We start from the raw sequence: 26,699 nt of genomic DNA, 5'->3' as shown, positions 1-26,699 counted from the left end.
GAGACTGCCAGCAAACTCTTAAAACTCCTGGACACTGGCTCTCTGCTCTTCTGGCTTCCCTCCTAGTCATGTCTTGGCTACTGTCCAGAGCTGACAACTTTCACCCAAGAGTGAAGGGAGATTTGTCTAGTATAAGGAGGATTTTTGAGCCATCCTAGATTTTCACATCCAGATGGGCAAGGAGGAGGGCTGGCAGTATCATTGTACATACTTGGGTGATGTCATTGTGCCATGCATGAATATAACCATTAATTTACTCCTACTGGTAAGTCCTGAATGTCCTTAGTCAAATGTTCCTTATTAGAAAGTGTAATGTAACAACTTCAAAGTCAACACAAAAATTACTCAAAGTTTATGTCTAAGTAATTGATGCACAAACACCTTGACTTCTCCATTTCCAACTACATATACTGCAGACCAAAGAGATTTCACATCTTGGCTAATAACATAAAAACACTTAGAATCTGTTAGGATGAGAATGTGGAAGTTCCAGTTTCAAGGCCTCTGCTCAGATTATTATGCTAAAGCTTTCCAAACACCATGAGTTATATTATAACAATTTATTGTCCATAGTGTATTCTTCCTAAAGTGAGTTGTTATTATTATGCTTTTGAGGTTATTTAAAGCTGTTAATTTTAGATTCTTTTTGAGTAAATTTCACCTACCCTTATCTAAAAGACCACTTAGTATTAACATTATGATTTGAAAGGCAAGAGTGGTTTTAAAGCATGATCATACCATATCTTACATATTGATACCATACTCCCTATGAATATACCATACTCCCTATGAATCTCAGAGGTACCAAAGTAACCTGTAACACTAATTTAACTTTCTAAAAAATATGTACATTTACATGCCCAAATATCTTTTATGTTTTGTTCATAACTGGAAGACTGAATGAGTTTGCAGTTAAGATAAAGATTATCTCGGTCAGGAATTTAGATGTTATTGTAATTTCCAGTATTTCTTATTCTACATTTTTTCAATATCTGTACAACTTTCACCATCCAGTTTACCACATTACATAAACTATTTTCCAAAACTGCTGTGCAGAAAGCAGTAAGGTCACTGTTAAATATAACTTATTTTGTGGTAATGATTAAAACTTTTTTCTTGCTGTAATACTTTATGAAAGCTTTTATAATAGGATTTAGTTTGTAGTTAATAACTGTAGTATAAACCTACAGAACTTAGAAACCCAATAAATGAAATATATGCATAAGTTTCTGAGATTTCTAAATCCAGGCTGTATACATCTTTTATTTTGGAATTCATTAGTTTTCCTCTACAAAGTGGATAGTTGGGGTTTTTTTTATCTCCCCTAAATTACCTTAAAAAGATCTATAATGTTAACAAATATTACAGGGTGTTAAGTGGTTTATTAGTAAATTTTAGGGTTAAATTGAAGAAAGAAACCCTCTTTGAAATAAATATCATGTTGTCCATTTAAATATACAGGACCTTGCTTATAGAATGCTAGAACACTAATTCCATCCTTAAACCTTACAATTTCTATTATTAAAATAATTGAGAAATCTCTAGTTTATATCACTACAATTCCAAATAGATGAGTTCTAACAAAAATTGATTTTTATCATTTAGATTCAGATATTTAGATACAAAGGCTTAGACTTGTATTTATAGATAAAAGGAAATCTGACCTTTTGATTAAGAAATATTGTCAGTAGCCTTTATAAGTGCTTGTTCATCTGAGGGTCCATGACAGGAGTACTCTTCCCAGTTGAGTTTATCCTAAAAATGAAATGATAAGAGCCTGCTGGTTGTTATCTAAGATTCTTCTTAATGGGAGAACCACATGGTTATTCTTCATCTCCCACTTGTTCTCACCCTCTACAACCAACCCAGCCACACCCCACCCCCACCCCAACATTGTTCAGTACTCAGCACAATGAATCATTTTCAAGTTGACTCATTGTGAACTGTCTCCCAGCTGTTGGAATGTCTGGCAGACATTTTTGTTTGGGTGAAGAATAACTGGCTGAAACCCAACCTGGATGAGTTTGATATAATAGTCTTTGGCTAAAGAAATATTGAGAGGAACTTGTTTATGGCCTCTGAAGCCCCTGTTATTCCTGGAGTAGGACCATTCCCTGTGGCATAGAACTGAAAGTAAGGAATCAATCTGGATTATTTTCTCACCATTGAATGAAAAATTGCCTTGGAAAAAAAACGGACATTTTCAAATTATGTTTTTCTGTACTCGGTACCCACGTGATTGAGAGTATTAAAGCCAATTAAGGATAATTATTTTTACTGGTTTCTTTTAGGAGCACTGATTCAAAGGCTAAAACATTCTGTATACAACACACATTTCCACTTACAGAGGAGTTTCAAAGACTGCCCTAGGTATGAGTTAAACAGGCATTTCAGCATAATGTTTAGTGACAGAAACTACTATGTATTTCTTATAGAGTCAGGTAACATTAACAAGCTTTCTTTTATTTTTCATTCTGCAGTCTTTACAAGGGAACCTAAGAAACAGAGGAATACCAGTAAGCTCAGTAGTCAATCATGTTTTCAGAAAGTGAACATACTTGATTATGTTTGGACTTTCCTCTAACGGGACATAATGTTGGACTGAAATTTTCCTGTTTTATATTTCCCATCCTTTTCTAAAGATTATTTTTAAACGGGTAGACATTACCATTGTATAAAATGGGAGTTTCAAAATTATAAAATTTTACAAACAGCAATTTTTTCAGCTTATCTAGAGCTTCAGAGCAAAAGTTTTTTTCTAAGATGTTATCGACTTAGACCTACCACTATGTCACAGGCTAAAAGGAATACTGAATTTCTGTTAAATAAAATAATTCAAGAGAACCTATAGGGTATTTGATAATTATATTTTTAATGATTTTTTATAGCCATGGAATTCTGGGTGTTTTAGAATGTTTGCTACTTAAAATATGACTTCTTTTTTACAATATATTATTTAGCAATATTTTTGGTTCATGTCTGGTTGTGTTGGGAAGGAAAAGGTAGGCTACTAGTCTAGTGCTAGTCATCTACCGTCGTTTCTTTGCCTTTATTGTTATCCCAGAGCCAAATAGCAGCATCTGGAAGGAGAGAATAGAAGACTCCAGAGGTGGCCATGTTGCAACCTCTTAGCTAGACCCTTCCGCGTTTCTAAAATGCTACAGAGGACCTCAGCTGTGACAGAGCTGGAACGTGGTCCCACTTGACAGATGATAATGGGACCTTGCCTTACACATTATACCATAATATCTACTGCTTCTGAATCCTGATGTCTATGAGATTTAACAATGGGCAATGGGTAAAGTAATTTGAAATGTAATAGTGTATGAGGATAAAGGTAGGCTTGCCCCTTAAGACAGAAGAAAAATAATTTATATTCTCTACCAAAACTAAGGTATGTCTCCTCAGCTCTTCCAAATAGAAAAGCATACCAACATAGGCTGGAATTTTCAATTAAGTGCATACTTTCATCCATTTTCAGCATGTGGTAGCCTTAACTTTTAAGTTATTTCTCTGCATTGATATTTATCTCCTCTATAATTTGTCATTGAGATGGCATAATGGCACTGAATAGATATTATATTTTTAAACATGAGTGTTTTGTTTTCTTGTTTTGCAGAATAAAGCAATTATTTCCCGTGTTACAAACTTGTCAGATACAGTAGTTGGTCTAGAATCATTTATTGGTTCTGAGAGAGAAACCAACCCATTATATAAGGATTATCATGGTAAGCATTGCCTTTATAATGAGAAGAGAATATCCTGATTGCCTCTAGGGTACCTGAAAGCATTGTATCCAGTCATAATATCTACTGTCAAGTAGCATGAATTTTGTTTTATAATATATCTATTAAATGTTTTCCCGGGGCGCCTGGGTGGCTCAGTCGGTTGGGGGTCCAACTTCGGCTCCGGTCGTGATCTCGCGGTCCGTTGAGTTCGAGCCCCGCGTTGGGCTCTGTGCTGACAGCTCAGAGTCTGGAGCCTGTTTCAGATTCTATGTCTCCCTCTCTCTCTGACCCTCCCCCGTTCATGCTCTGTCTCTCTCTGTCTCAAAAATAAATAAACGTTTAAAAAAATAAAAATAAATAAATATATGTTTTCCATTTGTGACCATTCTTTCATGGCAGCTTGTCACCAAACTACATTAAGACTACAGACTATGGGGGCACCTGTGTGACTCAGTTAAGTGTCTGACTTTGGCTCTGGTCATGATCTCATGGTTCGTGATTTCAAGCCTTACATCGGGCTCGCTGCTGTCAGCATGGAGCCTGCTTCAGATCTTCTGTTCCCCTCTCTCTCTGCCCTTCCCCCACTTGCATTTTCCTTCTGTCTCTCTCAAAATAAACTTAAAAAAAAAAAAAAAAAAGACTACAGACTATGGTAACTATTTGAAAGGAGTCAAACCCAAATACTTAGGCATGGCTCAGTTAGATATAAATGTTGTTGTCCCAGTGGCTTAAACTTGTCATGAAATCAGTTGTACTTATTAGCCATGTTTGAAATAAATATCATATTAATTCTAATAATAATAGCTTATATAGTGGTTTATGCTTTATAAAGCCTAGCTATATGATAAATAAAATTCATACTGTATTATACTCTATTGTTTTTTTTCTTTTCTTTTTTTAATGTTTATTTATTTTTCAAAGAGAGAGAGAAAGAGTGCATGAGCAGAGAGGGGCAGAGAGAGAATCCAATGCAGCCTCTGCACTGTTAGCCACCCAGGCACCCCATACTGCATTATATTTTTAAAGTCCTAATCACACTTTCAGAAAGTGAACATCTTTGATTACATTTGGACTTTGCTCATTTTGTTGAGTTAGGAGCAAATTTTATAATATTGCCATGCCCTAGTTTAAACACAGGTCAATTAATCAGATTTTTACTTATTTTTTTGAAGTTTCTTTTTCTTTTTTTTTTAAGAGAGAGAGCATATGTGCACGTGAGCTGGGGAAGAGCAGAGGGAGAGGGAGAGAGAATCCCAAGCAGGCTCCGTGCCCAGCACAGAACCCAATGTGGGGTTCAGTCTCACAACCATGAGATCATGACCTGAACTGAAATCAAGAGTCAGATGCTCAATCAACAGAGCCACCTAGGTGCCCCTTATTTGAAGTTTTTAGTAGTGTTTTGGTCATTTGATTAATTTGAAGATTTTTTAAATAAAGATTCTTAAACAGAGCCGTTGAGATAGGAAAAGTTTAATAGTTTTGCATATCTTAGCTCTAAATTAAATATGGAGTATGGTGAATGATGGATTTTTACCTATTTGTGCTGAACACATATTAATTTTTGCTGTTACTATTGTGGACCTATGGTACTTTCATGGAAACCTTTAAAGACTGAATAGCTTATTTGAAGCCACAAGAAAATTGTATAAGATTGTGATTGCAGGACTATGGCAATTCCTAGAGTCGACAAAAAAAAAAGATTATAAGATACTTTATATGATAACTGCCAGTGCTTTGAAGAATCAACATACAATCTTTAAAAAAAAAAACAATAAAATAGCACAATCTAACAATCAAGTATTATTTAAAGGCTAGAAAATATAAGCTATGAACAAAAGCTACACAAAATGATTTGCCTCGTGATTATTAACTTACATAACTTCAAGTATGCTATATGCCCAGATTAACCCTATATATAATTATTTAATATGCTATTGTCAGTATTATAGGAAGAAGACTAATAAGTTTAAACTATTTCTTTTTTTTGTTATTGAACTCCAGTTGACATACAACATTGTATTAGTTTGAGGTGTACAAAATAATGATGTGATAGATGTAGGTATTGTGAAATTATTGCCACAGTTAAGTTTAATTAACATACATCACCTCACATAGTTTACAGTATTTTTTTCCTAGTGATGAGAACTTTTAAGATCTATTGTCTTAGCTACTTTCAAATGTACAATACAGTATCATTAAGCATAGCCACCATGCTACACATTACATCCCTAAGACTTATTTGTCTTATCATTGAATAAACTATTTTTCATTTTTTATTATGCCTATTTTCTTTTAAGACAACCTAAGTTAATTATTACCTTAATAAATTATATCTTAGTATCATTTGCAAGTATTATGACCCAATAAATTTAGTAAAATTATATTTTATATTCCAAGTCAATCCTTTTGATTAAAACATTTTGAGAGTGAAAGGCTGTGATTTTTTTTGTGTATGTGCTGAAATCTCTGAATTAATAAATGATTAACAGCAGATTCACGAGTGGTTTTGACCAGTAGCATTTCTGTTAATATGAAGGACCTGATAAACTATATTTATTCATTGTGGGAGGCCTCCTGATTTAACAACTAAACAAGTACATACCAAGTTAAAATAAGGAATGTGCTAGTGAAAGTCTGGTGTGCTTATTTCTAAAGTATTTTACTAAATAGCTCTGAGATCTTTTTAATTTGTATCTAAAAGCTGTCTTCTTAACACTTGTAGCATTTTTTTAAGTTTAATGAATTAAATCAGATAGTTCAGTGAATTATTTTTGAAGGAACCATTTAGAAAGTTAAGCATCTGGAGGTTTAACCCTTTTAAGCTAAAACAAATATATACATTACTAAGCATTCAAACACACACAAAACTGTGCACTAGGGAAACAGTTCTTTAAATAAGATGTGTCTAATTTGCTCAGATTTGGATTTGCCTTCTTCTCCCATGTTTAGGGATCAATATCTTTGGGATGATGATTTTAAATATGGGCTGAATCAGGCAGAGAGATGCACTGAAGAATCTTGCATGTCTTCATCTGTGGCAAATGACCCCGAGTTTAGTCAGAAACTGCATTAAGCTGCACAAAAGCCATCCAGTGCCCTTGTCAGAAAAAATTAGCAAGTGTTTCTACTGACAAGAGGCCAAAGCTCACGGTTTACCTAGCACTGTTACGAAGCTTATAACAGCTACATAAAGGTCTAACATGCCACAGAAATGAGTGTCTTGGGATGGCATAGGGGTTAATGTTTGATCCTAGAGTGAGCTCTGAAATGTAGTTTTCTTCAATGGTTTGCTCAAGTCATTAATAAGGTACAAAATGAAATACTTTTCACTAGTGCTTCACTGGTTATCAGTAACCCATAAGCCTTGTTTTGCTGGCTGCTTACTGGTGCATTTAATAAAATAAAGATCACTCAGTGGTGCCGTGGGCAGCATGCAAGGTGATAGCCATATTTGCTTACTGTAAATACAAGAGAAAATCACACACAAACCGGCTGTAGTTTTGACAAGTATTAAGATCCCTCTTTACATCTGTACTTCTGTACCAAAGTGCAATTAGTTTTCCTCGCACAAGGATTTCTGTTTATCTTATTCTGCTTGATTACTTGAGTATAATCACACCATTTGCTTCATTGCTCCTGGTAGTAAGCTCCAGTTTTAAAAGGGGAGGATGCTTGTGTGTAAATTTACAGGATTCTGCTGTAAGACTCTTTGATTTATGTATCTAAGACAGTGTTTTTAAATTTTTGTTCTTTTAATTTTCTTTTCACAAGGTTTGATTCATATTCGGCAAATTCCTCGGCTTAATAACTTGATTTATGATGTATCCGATGTCAAAGACTTAGCTTTTAAATTAAAAAAGAAGCTATTCACCATTGAGGTAAGAGAGAATTTTTATATTTTAGTTCATGGTCTTGAGGTTAAATAGTCTATGCGTGTGTGTGTATATATATATTTCTGTGTGTACACATATATACATACACACATATATATGTATGTGTGTGTGTGTATATATGTATGTATGTATGTATGTATGTATATATTTTTTTACTTTAATGAAATTCTTAGAAAGTGTTTCCTGCTAATATTTTTATGTTCTTTTGGTGTAACAAAAAAATGTTAGACTATCTTATTTTTCCTCTTTTAATGGCATATCATTAGAGTATAGCAAAAAAGACTTTGTTTTCAATATTGTTTGAAGTAAGCTCCAAACTTCTATGATAAGTATGGCATGCGTATTTCCAAGGCTTTCAAAACATATTTAATTAAATGTTAATGAGCTGTGCTTATTTGTGTGTGGAATGTGAATGCTACCCACAGTTGTGTATGGCTAAGAAAAGAGGATCCTTACCTATATTCTAAAAGCAGTTTTCTTTACTATTAATGAAATCACCTTTCCACTTTCCATGCTGAACAAAACAAAGTAAAATTTACACCAATGTCTTTATGTAAATTTTCTACAAAACTTAAACTTTTTTTGTGACCTTTATGCAAGCAATACTGACAGAAAGTAGTAGTATGAAAGATTTATTTCACCTTAATCTTGCTAAAGAGCAAATGAACATAGCACTATTAAGCAATTAGAGTTGATGTATTTATTAACGAAATAAATGCTCAGGGAGAGATGGCTTTTGGGTGATGTGATAGTTATCAGTATAGTCTGTGCATTTTTTTTTAACAAAGACATAAAATAGCCAAGCAGCCTTGACAAACCATTTTGTTTAATCTCTTTTCAAATGAAAAGCTCTTAAGCAGGCCACTTGTCTTAACTGCTTGAAACCATAAAAAGAGAGAATTGCCACCAATAAATTAGCATATTTTTAACTTCATCACCAAATGATGGTCAATGTGGCTTGGCACTGCTTTGGTGTTTGGGACTTCACCCTTAAGTGACCACTTTGGCCCTTTTTTGACCCTCTGCCCTCTTTAGCTGGCCACTTGATAAGGTAACTTAATGGTTCTCTCTCTTTTTCTCTTTCCCTTCACATTTGCAAGTAGCACTAACCTATAAATCATTGTAAGGGCCCTATCCAGTGACAAATTAATGTGCCCTCCTCCTAATTAATGGTCATCAATGTCCTTAATTATCTAATCCTATTGAGAGCAGTTAATAGTTAATCAGGCAGCCAGTTCTTCAAGCAGGCCATCTCTGCAGGAGTGTTAGAAGTTTCTCATCTGGGGATGCGCCCTTCAAAAGCCACTTAGAGCCAAGAGAACGAGAGTGTAGAAATACTGATTCTTGAGCTAATTTGCTTTAGTTCTCAAAAGAAACCATTGAAATGGAACCCAACACTGTAATTGTTCAAACTTTGTTTCAGTTTTTCTGATAGAATACTGAGAAATTTACCATTATTATTTACCAATATTAAGCAACATTTTGCTGAAAAATTTTAAAGGGATAAAGTTATAGTTAGTGTCACAAGGAAAGCATGCCTCATCATTTTCTTTTAAGTTGAATTTATATTTTTAATGAAAGATGTAAATTGTTTTTTTTTTTCCTCTATATGACATCTTTCTTCCAAGATGAGTATTCTGACAACCAGGTCTAAGGTATCAAGTCTATCATCATACAAACTAAGCAAGCAGATTCCCTAGTGAAAAAAATATTGTACCTAGAGAAAAATGTAGCACTGTAGTGTGAATCATGTTTTCTCTGTCTCTGTCTCTGTCTCTCCCACTCCCTCTCTCTCTCCCTCTCCATCTCTCTCTCACACACACATATACAACACATACATGAACACATATTTGGTCTTTTATTGGGGATGAAGGATAGAAATAGAAGACCTTAATAATGTCAAGTGGAACCTCTCCTTTGATAAATTTAGGTTCCAGTAGTGACTACACTTTACCATTGGAGCTGATGTAAGATCTTTTATAAACCACATAGGTTTCTGTTCCACTTCCTCTCTTCTATTCCCAACATTGTAAACCAAGAACAATTAGAATTGATCACCCTGTGGTTTGGAAGCAATATTTGAAAACAAAACACAAATAGATGGTTGGTTTTTAAAAAGTTAATATTTAATACAGGTGATCAAATCCTTTACCTTTTTGACTTATAACCTAATCAATAAGGTATTTTTATACATAGAAAGGTAGGTAAAACACATTCCAAATAATTTATTTACTTATGCCATAAAATTCAATTTGGTGATTAGAAAAAATATGAATTAAAGAATGAAACAAACCTAATAGATGCATATATAGATATAATAGGATAAAATCATGTGGTTCACATAAGATTACATAATTTAAATATAGCATTTTACCTTCTAAAATGCATTCTCAAACAGATAGCAAGTTTTTGGTGATATATTATAGAGATTGGAAGCAAGAGGATTCCTTTATTAAGGGAAAAATTATCTATCAAGTGATATTGTTTTCATATGTACAACAAATGGTTTTTTTTAAACTGCTCTGATACTAAAAAAAATGAATAAAATGTATACTCTACTAGTCTGTAAAGTGTGAGACTATAATACAGCAGGCATTGAATCTGTGTTTTACTTTCAGAAGGGAAACGTGGTTTAGCAGGTAAAGCAGAAATAAGTTTTCTGATTCCACACAGGTAGATTTCTTACATGTTGGAATTTACTATGGTCACATGGTCTCAAAAGTTGGCATGGTTGAAAACAAGGGGCAAAAGAAATAGGAAAATGCCCTCTTCTCTATTTTAGGGTACCCTTTCTTTGATTTATTAAATGCCCATTTTATACATGAAAACTGATTTTTTTTTTTTTTTGGCCTAACTAACAGCCACGAAGGACCTCCCACAAGAGAGCAATTTTAGCCAGCAGTCTTAAATTTCTTTGAATGATTTGGAAAAGGCAAAAGAATATTTCTTTCTTCTTAAATGTGTATTATTCAGACTCAAGTGGAAACATTCATCTAATCATAGTAAATTTTTACTAATAGTATTCATCAGCTATGAAGCTGTATAAATTAGCCCCTCTACAAAAACCATAGCAGAATCACATGTATAGTAATGACACTAAAATCCTGGCATGCACTCTGGGTAAGCAGAAGAGAAAATTTAAGGTTGATTAAGTATGACTTCAGGTTTAGAACAATAGCTTTCCAATTCTTTGAAAATTCATAATCCTTGTAAACTGTACATGATAACTCTCTAGCATATTTGATTAACCATGACATACTACTTCTTTCTTGGCCTTACCACATAACCTTTATTCAATCATAGTAAGATTTACTAACCCTTTATTGTATACCAGGACTTCTATTGGCTTATTTATACTTTCTATATAGTAATTAAACATTTTATAACGAAAGGTTTTACTATGAAACTGTCTTTTTCATCTTCATATCTATCCCAGAATTAAGCACAGAGCTGTACACTTAGCAGGTATAAAATCTTTGCTGAAATATATGTATAGAGATAAGTTGTGGCATTTGAAAAATTGTCCAAATAATACAGCTATAAATACTATATAAGCTCCATTGGTCAAGTGACCTATAAATACTACCTTCTCCATTAAGTTCTGTAAGAAATATAATTTGGATGCAATAGCTTCACTTCTAAGCTGAAATAACTACTTAGACTTGTATTTTTTTTCAGTTTCTGTAATTTTTGCCTCTCTATTGTTGGGATGATCATTAACCAGTTTTTTTTTCTTTATATTAGTAATTATGATGTAATTATAATTCCTAAAGTAGTAATATTTGGCCGAATTTGCGATTCATTGTGACTTCATTCTCATTTAATTTAATGACCTCATAACAGCAGCATTTTTACTTGCATTTAATAATATTTTGCTATTGTGATTTTCTGTAGTTCAGCTTGATCATATTTTAACACATTCTAATAATCTGATTTTCTAACATAAATAGTAATAGCAGGTTATCACATTAGTTACAGTCTCTATATTAAAGTTATTACCAACAGAGTTTCTGCTTTGGTAATGGGACAGTTTTCCAGCTCTAAGATTCAGTGTTAATTTCAGGTCAGAAAGTATGATTACTGGGTTACCCTGAAATATACAAAAGGCATACACCATTCACTGCAAATTTTCAAAATAAGGATAAACAATACTTACATAGGCTTTAATTGGTCCAAAAATAGTAATTTTCATAAATAGTATATTTATGTGAGTCTTGCACCCTGCATGAATATTGAGAGCCCAGAAAATTGAAGTAAATTAAGACAGTCTCAAGACTGTCTTTAATTTTTCCCCCAGTTCCAAATGCAGGACTCCAATACCTCCCCAGTCATTAAGAACTTTTTCTCACAGAAGAATTGATTAACCAGTGTTTATTTAAGTAACAACTATTTTTGATGCACTTACTTAGAAAATTCATTCTTTAAGTATTAACACCAAAATATTAGATGCCATAAGTATAAATTAGTTTTATATAGTACTATAATATATTTAATGTGATTCAGGAGAATTATTTGAAATTTTTACATATTGGAAAAACATAAACTCTTGCAAACTACAAGGATATCAGTCACTTTGACAATGCTGGACAATGTAGAGTTGCATGGTGTCTTTGGTCCTGGGTTTCCTTACTTGCCAAATTTTGTATCAATAGGCTTTTGAGTTTTAAATGGGAAGTAGAAAGGTGACTGTTTAGTATACCTAGAACTGAAGGGGAGAGATGGTTGACCTATTTGTCAGTTAACAATTATGTCACTAAAATAAAAAATGGAAACATAAATGTCTGCCTCAAGAGCATTAAGTTGTAGCATGATGAGCCATATAGTCCAATATGCCTTTTCTGATAATGATGCCCTCCACAAATATTGAAATGCTCAGTTCCCAGATAGATTGCAGTTAGCAAAAGAAAATCAAAGTGTAACATAGGCCTCTGTTCATATAGACCAAATCACTTATCAAAAGCAAATTCAAATGAGCATTTTTTAACAATGGAAATGTCATTTTCTCCATGTTTACATCTCAATATCCATTATATTACCATCACTGTATTTACACTTTAATTCCCAAGTAATGTAAACATACAGTATGGTCATATTGATTTCACAGACTCTCAAGAAGTTGGTAATACTGTGCTCTTACATATCTCACATGGCATAGTGAGCCTATCAAAAGTGCATACCACCTTAAGGGGAACACAGTTTTGAGACTGTCTAATCCTATTTCTTCCCACATTGGAATCTTAATTAGAAGAGATAAGGAAAAAAAAAACATCATTTAACTAAATTATTGTCTTGAATCTGTAGCAAAAGGTATAATCCGCAATTGGGCCAATTAGTGAACCCCATAGTTAGCTCTGCTGCAGCGAACAATTTGATTAGATCTGACACCATCCTAGTTCTCACTGTTGTTTTGCCAGGTATGATGGTCAGACTTCAAAGAGCTTGAGGCATCAGCAGGGCAAGGTTTGGAGGCCAGCTTAGGTCCGGTTGTTAATCTCTCTGCTAAAACCACAGCAGCTCTCACACAAAACAAGCTTACACGACACAATCATGCGGTATTAAAAGTTAGGGTTGAGTCATGCCAATTTGCCTTTGATTTTTTGATGATTGACCATAGATGGCTACATGACTAGACACACGCTAAAAGTATACTGACTAGGGAAGTTCCCAAATATTTGAAGTATTTTTTAACTTCCTATATAAACGTTGGGAAAGCTTATCCCCTCTCTGATCAAACTTCCAAAGTGACAGTACTATATCAGGGGGAAAATGAATACCTCTTACAGGCAGCCTGACTCCCAAACTTTTCACTTACCACTTCATAAAAATTAGTGTTTACGTTAATAATTCCTTAAGGAGAGTGTAAAAGGAAATTGTTTCTAAGTGGCAAGCTTTTTAAAAATCTATTAAGCACATGGAAAGAAAACATTTTTTCCTGAGTCATTTATGTTCACTGACAATTTTTCTGAAGTTTCTTTATAATTATTTTCCACTTAAATGTTGAGTAAAGTGCCCTTCCAGTATGTGATTGCATAAGTGTTCTTTTCTCTGCATTCTGATTTGTTGGAATATTGCAGTAATAGTGACATGTTTCCATTCTGAGAAAAGCCTAAGGCTGCTTTAGTATTATTCCGAATGATTGAAGCTGCCATCTTGCTGACTTTCCCTTAGGCAGCATAAGGCCTGTTTGCTTTTGTGTTCATTTCACATGCTTCCTGTGACTTGGGCTGGCAGAACATCATTGCTTCATTTGGCAAGGAAGAGTAAATTCATGTTTAGCTATTACGTTATCTTAAAGTTTCTGTATGGTCATCAGCAACTGAAATATTATATTTATACTTTGTTACATTAAGTGAATCCTGTTTCTTTGAGAAGTATTTTTAAATTAATCTTATGACACCTTGACTGTGAATAATTTTTATGTACAAATGGTCATTTTATAAATTGAACTTAGAGTCTAATATTTCACGTTGCACTTATTTTTCTACTAATTCTACTACATTTTAGTCAGGAAATATAATTAGCAAGACTGTGGCACAAAGCAAAAGTCTAATGTTTAGAATCTTGCCAAATAGTCTTCAGCCCATGAATCTGTTAAAGATCCTGTGGTATCCATAGTATAGTAATCTCACAGTTGAGACCAGGATAGTACAGATTCAGCATTGTCTAAGGATGAAAAGAGAAAAAAAAAATTCCTTCTTTCCTAAATTTTGCAGATACAGACATTTATTTATGTATTGCAATGCTTTAAGGATTTTCTTAAAACATTTGTAGAAGTGCTGTAGCAGAACTCACCCAGTTAATATGGTACTCCCTAAAACACTTTCTCCCACGATGTGCTGTTCATGGTGTCTAAGGAAAATAGAAACACAGGAAACAGAAAATGATGACAAATCATGGCTGTCTCATTTCATCAGCTAGACGGTAAGAACATATATTTTACGAATATAACCTCCAAGGTGCCTAGAAGAGTAATAACCGATTATAGAGCTTAATAAATATGGTATTTATGAGCTTTGTGATTATTGTAGGTAGCTTTGGGAATACTTTTATACCCAAAACATCTTTAGTCCTTCCTCAATGTCTTTGCCACCAAAAGTCCAGAATGTTCATCCCTCCATATGTTCGTGGCTTTTTCTTGTCATTGGATTGCAGATTAAATATCTGAATCTCCTTAGGGAGGTCTTCCCTCACTGGCCAATCTGAAGTATTCACTCAGTTATCTACTGTCCTGTACCCTATTTTAATTCTCAATGTAACATATATTACTATAGTTGATTATCAGTTAATTTGTTCTTTTTCAACTACTCAGCTTTATTTGCTGTAAGCTTCACAAGATTAGGGACATAGTTTTTTTCTGTGGCTAGATCCTGAGTACATACAGTAGGTGTTCCATAAATATTTGTTAAATTGTTAAAGTACTATTTTTAAAGTAACTCATGTCTACCACAGTGTATTTTAAAACATATATTTGGGGAGTGCCTGGGTGGCTTCATTGGTTAAGCATCAGAGTCTTGATTCGGCTCCGGTCTTGATCTCAGAGTTCATGATATCGAGACCCACATCAGGCTCTGCACTGACAGCACTGAGCCTGCTTGGGATTCTCTTTCTCCCTCTATGCCCCTCCCTTGCTTGCTATCTCTTTCTAAAGATAAATAAACTTTGAAAGAAACAATGGGTATCTCATTTGCTCTCGGCATTGTGTTCAGTGCTTTCACATACACTACCATATTTAATCTTATTTGATACTCACAGGAACTCTTGCTATAGGCATTATTACATACATTTTTTTATTGTTTATTTATTTTTGAGAAAGAGCTCAAGTGGGAGAGGGGCAGAGAGAGAGAGGGACAGAGGATCTGAAGCAGGCTCTGTGCTGACAGCAGAGAGCCTGATGGAGGGCTTGAACACACCAACTGTGAGATCATGACCTAAGCCGAAGTCAGATGCTTAACCAACTGAGCCACCCAGATGCCCCAACACACATTTTAATGTGAGGAAATATAAGGAGTTAGGTAACCTTCCCAAAGTCATGGAGCTAGGATTAAATCCAGAACTTATAACTCCATGTACAGAATTACACTGGAAAGTTAACATGTTCAGGAGCTCTGTTAATTATTATTGATTTAAAAATAAAAAGTTTTATTGAGTGTTTAACAGCTTGGGACTATTGCAAGTGCTTTATAGCCATTACCTCAGAGATCTCACAACTACTGATACCATTATTACCTACATTTTACAAGTGAGGAAATTTAAGGTTCAAAGAGATCAAGTAACCTAACCTATCCAAAGTCAGAGTTAAGAACTGAAAGAAATAACACTGATTCTAAAGCCTGGGCTCCTAAACACCAACTACTCACCACACCACAAGATGTACTCTCACATCTCATCGTGCATGAGTCAGAAAGCCTCTGCCTGGAGACATAAAAAAGAACAAACTTCAAAAATACACACACACGCATTGATATATAATCTGTTAAAATTCAAGTCAAAAATTCTTGTGTTCCTAGTAAGCATATCTACTCTATTTTTATTATAAATACCTTATAAAATTCAGATTGGATTAATCATAGCTTCTCCCTTATATAACATTAGGATTGTGAGAGTGTTCTTTCCTTATTTTTTTACTGACTTCTTGTATTTGGTAGGTATGGTTTTTTAATAAAACATTAATTTGCAAAAAACCTAAAGCCATTCCCTAAAACGCTAACCACTTCTGTAGGATTTCTAGATCTTAGGTGAGGAAAGTATTCCATACAAAGAAATGTGGCTCCCTTGTTTCAGTCCACTATTTTGATATGGTTCAAAAGTATCCCAAATTTAATTATAATAATATAGTATAATTAAGTTCACTTAAGTTCTATAGTCAGATATTTTTGCAAATATTAATTTGCTCATAGTTGCCATGTTGTTATAGCTTATATTTTTTAATTATTTTACGCATGTTATCTTTGAAGCCTCAAAAATTATTTGTGAGACAATTAAATTATATACAACTTATAAGGTAGTGAGGTACCAAATTCAGTTTTTCAAATTTCTAGTTTTTGCCTCCTTTTGATTTATCATAGCTGATTCTAATAAAGGTTTGATACATTCTTATTGATACCTACTTCTTTTTCTGTTGCATATGTTTTATTTATTGGAAGTCCTTTGAATACCACCTTTAAGCAAAATTAGCAGTAAATCTTATCATTGTGAATTTTTTTTATTTATCAATATTACTGACAAGGTTTCCTACAGTTTAATAGAAGAAATTGTGTTCCTCATTAAGGAAATATGAGATTACATATAAGTTATTAGTTTTTAAAAGGTAGAACATGGGGGACCATAATAAATAATTAAGAGAAACTAGGGTGGAATGGAAATGCCTTTCCCCAAAAATCTAGTAAAGCAGTCCCCTTATTTAAGTGGAAATTAAAGTTTCATCAGAGTTATTACTGTCACAACTCCATGCCACAGTGGACATTTCATAGAGCAGCCAGTTCAGGTTCTTTGTATCCGGTACAGTTCTCGTAAAGTTCCCTGAACTGTTGTGTCAGGTGCCGTCAAGTCAACCTGCCATTGTTGTAGAGAATAAGACTAAATCATTTTGTCGTGAGCCTTCCAGAAATAAGAAACTTAACATGAATGGCTCAATGAAATGGAGCATTTGGTTTCAATATTTTGTAAGACTGTCAAAAATATATTGCACTCCTTCAGAAATTTCTGAGTAAATCAGTTGAAATATCTAACCCTATACGTTATTGCAATTTTGTTTTAAGTATCATTACTCAACATAAATAACTTCTGGAAGGTATTTGAGTATTTGGCTCTGCTTTCTTGGATATATGATTCTTCCCTAAACATTTCAAAGTTATAAAATTTCCAGGTATATAATTATTTAGTAGAAAGAGGGAAGAGGTGTCTTGTACTAAAATTAAAATTTCCTGTTATAAAATGAAACTAGTAACAAGTTTGAAATAACTGTTTTTGTTTCCAAAGGCTATTTATTAAAAACAAGGTTGTATTTGACTACATTTGTAATAACTTAATGAATTGTTTATGGAAGTTCTAAATATTTAATTCTTACATGATTGGAAAAGCAGCTTATCTTTCTCATCAATAGTCATCTAAAAGGCATTATTATGGTGTAGACTTAGATAAATGCCTCAAGCTTTTTTTATGTATATATTTTGACGGGAAGAGGGGTTGTGATATTTCTGCTCAACAACCTAAGAAGTGTTTTACCAACTTATACTGTAGCTATGGTGTGGCATTGAAAACCCTTGTAACAAAAAGCCTCTTGGTGCAATTAAAGGTCACTTGTACATATTGTAACAGGCTACTCATTTACAAGATCTTTGTTAAGGGTCAGTGCTATAGCATGAAATGGATTGCCCTTGTTGAGACTGTAAATAAATGGGTCAACTTATCTTGTATTCAGTGGGTAAAGAGAAAAGCTAGCACAACACTAGTTTATTAATATTTTTACAAACAAATTGCTAAAGTGTTGGGCAAAACCAAATGCACTAGTACTATATTCTTGACATAATTATAGAAAATTATTAGAATATATAGCTACAGTTTTTAAGGAAAACCACTCATACACACACACACACACATACACACACCCCACTTAAATATATGGATCACGTCCAGATATAGAAAAATAGCACAATGGTAGCATTTAAATGTTCTTTACCATAAAACTAGCATGTTTCAACATAGCTAAGATGTATATACTCCATTTTTTCTGTATTGAAGTTCAGAATTTGTAAGGAATAAGTATGAAAAGTAATCAAACTGGATAGTGATTTATTTTCATTATTTTTCATAGCCTTTCCAATGCTTTGAGAGAAACAAATGGTGGTGCAGATAAAGTATTAGTAATGATATGTACTGAATGAATTCACTCACTTGATTTTTCAATAAATTAAAACTTTAGGATGAAAATAAAACTAATGATGAAAAGAAAATATTTTGTACCTTCTAGTAATTTTTACGCATTTAGATTTTACGTTATATGTAAACACACATACATATACATATACATGAGGTATAAGTCATTTTTTGCTGTCAAAATCAAATTGTTGAAAGTATACTAATGAAATAAATTTATACTGTACTTTCTAGAATCCTTCCATGTGAAATTGACCTTTTAGATACATGGCTCTACACCCCTAATTATTTAGATACATGGCTCTACACCCCTAATACATGGCTCTACAACCCTAAGCACAGTGAAACATCATGATCATACTTAAGCATCTGTTGTAAAATATTGAAGCTTTGGGAAAATGTGGTTCACTTAGAGGTATAAATGCTTTAAACTTACCTCTGTTTTACTTATCATCATATCCCCTCTTACTAGTTCAGTCCCTGATCACGTGGATACTCAAAAAATAGTGAATGAATGAATGAATGAACAAATGAATGTCCTCTTGATAGTGCCCAAAACATATTAGAGAGTGTGACTATGAAATCTCACCATTTCAGACTATATGCAGTTGTCTGATAATGCTAATACAGTTTTCATTAATAGTTAATATACTTCTAAGGTTTTGCATAAGTAAAATAACCTTCAAAAAATATCAGCTGATCCACTGGCAACAACATGGATGGACGGATAAGAGATTATGTTAGGTGAAGTAAGTCAGAGAAAGTCAAATACCGTATGATTTCGCTTATATGTGGAATCTAAAAAACAACAACAAGGGAATAAACAAAACAAAATATAAACAGACTCATAGAAACAAGAAATAAACTTTGGGTTATCAGAAAAGGGAGGATTGGGGGAGGCAGGAGAAATAGGTGAAGGGGATTAAGAAGTACAGACTTCCAGTTATAAACTAAATAAGTCATGCAGGTGTGTACCGCATAGAAACATAGTCACTAATATATCAACTTTGTATGATGACAGATGGTAACTAGACTTATGGGGCTTATTTCATAATGTATAAAAATATTGAATCACTATGATGTACACCTGAAACTAATAAGGTATTGTATGTTAATCATACTTCAATAAAAACTTATTTCAAAATCAGCTAATAGTATAATGAACCATTATTGCTGAAATAAAGTTGAGTGGTACTCTTCAAAAATATCGGATAGGAAATTTGGAAATATATAATTTTTAGTTACCAAAAAGTGATTGGTGTTCCATATGATTCATTATTTCCTTATTTTCATTTTATTCCCATTTGAAAATTGTTTTGAATGCTTCATCTTAAAAGATTTTATAATAAATTGTCTAAATTTGTAAAAGCCTTCCAGAGCTGACAGAAATCAGTTCTGATTGTTGGGTTTAAAATACCTATACCTTCTAACCCCCTTTGACCCAGTAATTGCCTGTTAACATGCCTGATATTCTCAGGCCAGTAAAGTGGATTTTATTGCCTATATGTTTTTCTGGCTTTTAGCAGAAAGATATTACAAAAGATTTGTGAGACTCAGGAACTAGGCATGAAATAATTATGTGCAATGGAATTTCAATACAAGATTTTGGTTAAATTCAGATTTAAATACATATTAGTAATAAAGCAACTAATATCACTTGCATAATAACAGAAATCATCAGAACTATCATTATTGAAAAATCATCCCGCTGACCTCTTTGTGCACATGGAGCTGACAGGTCCCAATCTAATTCTTTAGTTTGGCTTCTTAAGAATTTCCTCCTGGGAAACATTCTGGCCCAGATAGAAATTTAAGGACAATTATATTCAGAAGAAAAGCTTTATAGTGCATAATTTATAAATGAATGCATTTCCTTCATGGGTCCCATTGACTTAATGTGTTATTTAGTCAAGAAATAGAAAGATATTTTGGAAATGTGATCTACTCTTCATAGTGCCATAAATATGAGCCATTTGCTTTAGCACTCAAATATTATAACATTGCCATCATTTTATTGGAAGGATTCTTACAGTTTGGTTCATGTAAAATTAGACAAGTAAAAGACAATATTAAACCAACTTTGCCCTTGATGCTTTAAAGCATGAGGTTCATAAACTATGACCTGTGGGCCAAAATCACCCTCACCATTTTTAAAAATAAAATGTTATTGGAACACAGCCAGGCCTATTTGTTTATGAATTGTCTATGGCTGCTTTCATGCTACATCACTAAGCTGACATCTTATGGCATGCAAGGCCAAAAATATTTACTATCTGGTCATTTACACGGAAAGTTGGCTATAAAGAGGAGCCACTATTTTAAAAGACTACATACTTTAAAGAAAATTTACTGAAGGAATTGTCAGTTAGAGGACATGATTAATAATGTTAAAATTAAGCTTTATCTGAGGAATAATAAATTCATATAATCACCTGATGTTTAGTTTGCACATTTTGAATTAATAATGCAGGTATGTCTCTTTAAGAAAATACCTAGATTTCTTAAAATGCTAAAATCAGAAGGGAGCTTAAAGTACTTCAAAGCCAGCTTCTTATTGTATGCACATATTTTCTCACCCAGCCTCTCTTCACGGGGAACCCACTTTCTTAGACTCACCCCATTTTACTCTCTACCAACTACAGTTGTTAGAAAATTCTTTCAGATGCTAAAACAACTTCCCACCCATTAGTACTAATTCAGCTTTCTGAAGCCATACATTAATTGCTATTTTCTAGATAATATAACTGGATTCCTAATAAACACCTAATATATGAGGAACAATTATAATTTATGTGTATATCTTATTTTTCCCTAGATTTTTTATTTCTTTTATAAAACACAAAATTAACCATTTTATGCTATTTATTATACACTTAATTTAGAATCTTAATCATGAAGCCCATATAATTTTTAGAATATCCTAAAAAGGAACCTCTTCTCTTTTTCTTTAAAATAAAGCATTAATTAGAAATATGAAAGTAAGTCTTGAATTCTCAAGTAAAAAAGGCTTCATGAAGTACAGGTCCATACCTGTAATACTTTTAAATATTAAAAGTCAGTATTTTTGTTTTTAGCATGTTTGAACTCACAAATGAGCTTCAGATGATTAAAAGTGAGAAAGTTATCACTGAATATGATTTTTCACGTTTATTGTAACCTATTTAAGATATTTTTACCAGAGATAAGTTAATCAGAATGTAATATTAAACTTTTGATGACTGAATAAGAAGCATAAGGATATATTTCTAACAGGTTTTGATTTTATCAGCAGAAGTATGCCAAAGAAAGATTAGCTGCTAATTATCCACAGTATCTAGCATGTGTAATTGATAGCCAAATTAAAACAGAATGTTTAAGCGGCCACTCTGGATCAAGAAGTCTTGCTTATTTTTTACTTTTTTTTTTTTTTTTTTTTTTTTTACTGCAGGAATTTCTTAGGTAAGGAAATAAGACCATATTAAAGTTTCAAATATAAATATATTATTACAAGTAATTTGGGGGCTGGTCAGATTACTTTTAAGCTATAGGAGACTTGAGTTGCCATTTTAGTTAGAAAATTTAAACATGTGAGGACAGCGTTAATCAAAATTACTTTTACGTAATGCATATTATTATTTTTTAAATAGTTATATGAAGATTAAGCCTTTGGCATTTGCAAGTTGTTTTAAAATTAGATAAAACCAATTCTTTTCAAAGGTGTTTATAATGTAGAATAGAAAAGAAGATGGCATGAAACCACACAAAAAGGACTCAACTTAGTGTTTTCAGCCTAATAAAAATGTTGTAAAAATACTTGTAAGCTTGAAAATCACACTAGCTATTCTTGTTTCAAATTCTGTTTAATATATTGTTCTGTATGATTTTATAATAAACAGATTACTCCTTGAACAGGAATTAAGAATAAAGCTGCCAGGAAGGGGTTTTGTTGTCAGAGTAGTTCCCGCCTCATGTTTTGTAAGAGATTTCATGGTCCCATTGTAAAGAGTAGATGATTTAAAACGTGTTCCCAAGATAAACTTTCCCATTGTCATTAATGAGGATGGATAATACTGAGTGACAAGTGCATTAGGAATGACACAGAAAGAGCTGTTAGATTTGTCAGAGCATATCACTTCAGGCAGTGACACTTGAGGACATTCTTTTTGTGGATATTCAGTTGGGTGGGGGGGTTGATTTAAAGATACCAAAGTTTGTGTTTGCTAATAGAATGATGTATTTTACAATTTATAAATATATATTTTCCAGGGTTTAGAAAATATTTGGAAGGTTCTTTAGATTAAGTTCCTCCACATACTAAGTTTATACCCTTACTATATCCTGATTTCTTTCTTAAAAAGTCATCAAATTATGTAACATTTAAATGTTAATATATTTCCACAAAAGTGATTTTTCTTTTAAAAAGTCTTCTTGGAATATTCAACTGAAGGGAAGAGAGTAAAAATTACATAAATTTGTAAGAAGTATCTTAATCCTGTGTATAAGAGAGGACTATTTATTCTGCATCACGATGAAAATAAAGATTTTGAAATAAGATAATACATGTAATTTATATTGTCTTTCTAAAAATATATTACTTTAGAGGAACATGTTTTAAATATTAATGAACAATTAATAATGTATGAGCTTCCTGGTTTTTAAAGTGTTTCCAAACTATAATATGCCTCTCAATTTCGATTTTGAACATGCAATTGGTCACTTTTTCGCCTTGATTCATCTTTCGTGCTGCCAACCAAATTTTTTCTCTGTATACCTTTTTGACACTAATAATGACTGAGTCTCTGTTCATTTGAGTTCAAGATTTCCCAAGCGGCAGTTTGGGACTAGGATAAACTATCTATCATGATTGCATACCACTAATCTGTCTCAACCAAACCACCCTATGACTGAAATTATATTTGACAGTTCACCTCTTCTTGATGAGCCTGAGGTGAACATAGCTACGGACCATCCCTGGGAGGACATGGCAGCTAGTCCATATGCTAGAAAAGGTCCTTTTATTTGTGAAACAAGACTTAAACTATGCCTGTAACAGAAGGGTGATATTTCATTTTCTCTCTCTAATTTTTCCAGTTTTCATTAGGAGAGCTTTTATACTACAAAAATGTTTTTACCCAAAAATGTTTGGGAGACATTTTCTGCTGTTGTAAGTACTACCTAGAGGTTAGCTTCATTGTTGTTAAGAAATCATAGTCCTTTTAAAAAATATTTGTGCTTTCTAAAATGTTCTCTTATCTATATACCACAATTGTCGAAAATCAAATATTTTCTATTAGTATTTTGACTCTTACCAGAATTTACCAGTTCTTGAACCATCTCAGTAAATTTTTATATTACAAAAAAGTGTTTTTTAAGAAGGGTTTAATTATCTCATTTTAACATAAGAATATTTTTCAAAATAAATTTCAAGTTTATTTTAAAGATTAAAATTTATTTTGAAGATTTATTTGGAACAATAAATTGAACACTGTAACAGGAAATACTTTAATTTTTTATAAAGATTCCTTATGTAGACTTTAAAATAAACCTACTGCTTTATATTCTTTCTGTGAAACTTCTTCCTTTGGAGTCAGAAATTATCAAATATTTTGAGATAATGGACAAGGAGATGTTAAAGCACTTACTATTAACATCTTGGAGAAATGAGAAATCTGAAGTAATTTTCAAGAATGTATATAGAGGGTTTAATCATAAGGGTAATTTTAACAACCAACATGGAGAACCAAGTGAATGTGAGATTTAACTTGTAAAAGAAAAGATTGAGGTTAAACAAAGGCACCTGGATATTAAAGTGGTTTTTCAAAGACCACATTTAGGAGCTTGTTATAAAATGGTATCTTTTTTAACCTGTCCTGGATTCTTGAAATGTGATTCTATTTAAAGATATTCAAATGGCATGAAAAGTTTGGCTCATGTTAGCTCATCAGAGCAATCACTTAACAAGTGTATTACTAATTGTCCTTTAGTTTTAATTAAAGTTTATTATAACCTTGGAAGGATTCCTTTTAATAAGGGCAATATTTTCTCTAATTTCTTCTCATTTCAATAATTTATCTAATACAGTCTACACAGAGCCTTTCTAAAGTAACTAATGTCAACCATCAACTTTATTCGGAAATTTTTTTTTAGTTTTTTTAATGTGTACTTATTTTTGAGAGAGAGAGAGCGTGAGCAGGTGAGGGGCAGAGAGAGAGGGATACACAGAATCTGAAGCAGACTCCAGGCTCTGAGCTGTCAGCACAGAGCCTGACTCAGGGATCAAACTCACAAACCATGAGATCATGACCTGAGCCAAAGTCAGAAGCTTAACCCATTGAGCCACCCAGGCGCCCCTATTTGGAAATTTATGCCAATTAATTTCCTAGTATCACAGAGATAATTATTTAGTCAATATAGTAAGTGAAACAATCATATCTTTAATGCAATATAAATAAATTTTAACAAATTTAATCTTCTTTAATTTTTATTATTTTCTACACTATTTTTATTTCAACTAATATAATGGTTACCAGTGAGCCACGTAAGATTTTGGTAACACCCAGAATAAGTATCCTGAAAAAAGTATGAAAATAAACTATATATTTCCACATTTTTAATTTCAACTATATAATTTTTACTAGTGAGCTGCATAATATACTTTAATGATGTATTTCTGAAGAAAAGGAAGCACTATCAAAGTAAATTAGTAAACTATATATTTTTTATTTCAAAGCAGTAAAATGAAAAAAGTCTAACTTATACACTAATTCTAATGGTAGGCAGCTTTAATTTTATGCTAAATTTTAACTTAGGCAGTAAAAGCTGTGATCCATTCATCTTATCATACTCAGTTACTCCTCCCATCTAATTATATGATCATTAAATGTACTTTTTTATTATAGGATGCATCTGCATATTTTTTTAAATAAAATTACTTCCATTTTTCCCACAAGCATCTATTTTCTAATCAGAAGAGTTGATACTACATTGCTTTGCAGTAAATATTCAAAAATGTAAAAATGGTAATTATTGAATAGTTATGATCTGAAAATGTAATTGCTTCATTTGGAAAGCAGAATGGTTATTTTAAATTTAGAAAATAAGTGGATTAAAATGATGTTTTGTGTAATATTTAAATAATTATGCTTTTTGTTTTGAGTTTTAATATAACCTTTCTTTAATATTTTAAAAAATATACTTATATGCCTAAGCATAGTACACCATGAATTTTATGAAAAATATGACAAGAAAAGAAAGTAAAATGGTCATTCCTTTGGGTAAATGTTACATAAAATTATCATGAGAAAAGTCTTAACACCATCAAATAAGACAAAATTATTGTGCCTTCAGACTGTTTTTAATAAAATGATTGGCAACATTCAAGTCACTTTTTTGTATCAAGAAGGAATAATTCTTTCCCACTAAAATAATTCATTCACTCATCTTTGCTTTAAAAGTTGGGATGAAATTTACTTTGGTACCGTGTGTGTGTGTGTGTGTGTGTGTGTGTGTGTGTGTGTGTGTGTGTGTGTGTTTAAGAGTCCCATAGAGAGAAGTATGATAAATTCTGTCAGATTTTTTAACATCTTGACCTACAATGAAATGTTTGTTATTTCACTATAATGTAAATGCTGAGTCAACTGAAGTTTCAAGGACTAATTATGTAAGAGCCAGATTAACCATAGATTTTTGTTCATTCATTCAGTAAATATTTACGGAGGTACTTTTAGGTGAATCTTTAATCTAGTTCAGTGCCCTTTATCAAAATACATATCCTTAGATCTGGCCTTTGGCAACCTCTTTAGCCTATCTCTTACCTGAACTCCAAGTTGCAGCCTGACTCATGGACCTGCAGTCCCCATGGTGGCCCAATTTATCACTTCCAGGTCTTTTGTAAATGCCAAAAATATTCTCCCTTTTCTTCCAAGTATTCTTGCCAGATCAATCTCATTCTTCCTTTAGTTAGATGTCACTTCCTCTAAAATGTCTATCCTGATTCTCCAAGACCAGGTTAGGTAGCCTACCCCTGTACTCCCAGAATACCTTGTAAATGATCTCTATTTTAGCACTTACGAACATTATTTTAACTTTTGTTTCCTTGATGTTTCTATCTACTCTACTGTAAGCTGGTAGCAGAGATTGTGTTATGTTCTTGTTTACCAATGCATCCACAGCACCTAACACAGGATCTAGCACACAATAGGTGTTTAGTAAATATTTGTTGAAT

The 26,699-nt window shown here is 32.7% G+C and overlaps 1 protein-coding gene across 3 annotated transcripts in view; it reads left to right on the top strand.

Moving 5' to 3' along the window:
* Window positions 1–26,699, top strand: part of ELP4 (elongator acetyltransferase complex subunit 4) — a 247,679-nt gene that overhangs the window by 110,104 nt on the left and 110,876 nt on the right. For all 3 annotated transcript variants that reach the window (XR_013550168.2, XM_078433344.2, XM_078433345.2), the window contains exons 8-9: window positions 3,620–3,728; window positions 7,500–7,606. Coding sequence is in view for 2 of the 3 variants with exons in the window: in XM_078433344.2 (XP_078289470.1) it covers window positions 3,620–3,728; window positions 7,500–7,606 (216 nt within the window). In the remaining variant the exon portion in view is untranslated. The remainder of the gene's footprint in view (window positions 1–3,619; window positions 3,729–7,499; window positions 7,607–26,699) is intronic.

This window comes from Panthera onca, chromosome D1 (assembly GCF_046562875.1).
Source record: "Panthera onca isolate mPanOnc1 chromosome D1, mPanOnc1 haplotype 2, whole genome shotgun sequence".
NCBI classification, from domain to species: Eukaryota; Metazoa; Chordata; class Mammalia; order Carnivora; family Felidae; genus Panthera; species Panthera onca.
The sequence above is the reverse complement of the archived record's forward strand: the minus strand, read 5'-3'. Positions and strand labels throughout refer to the sequence as shown.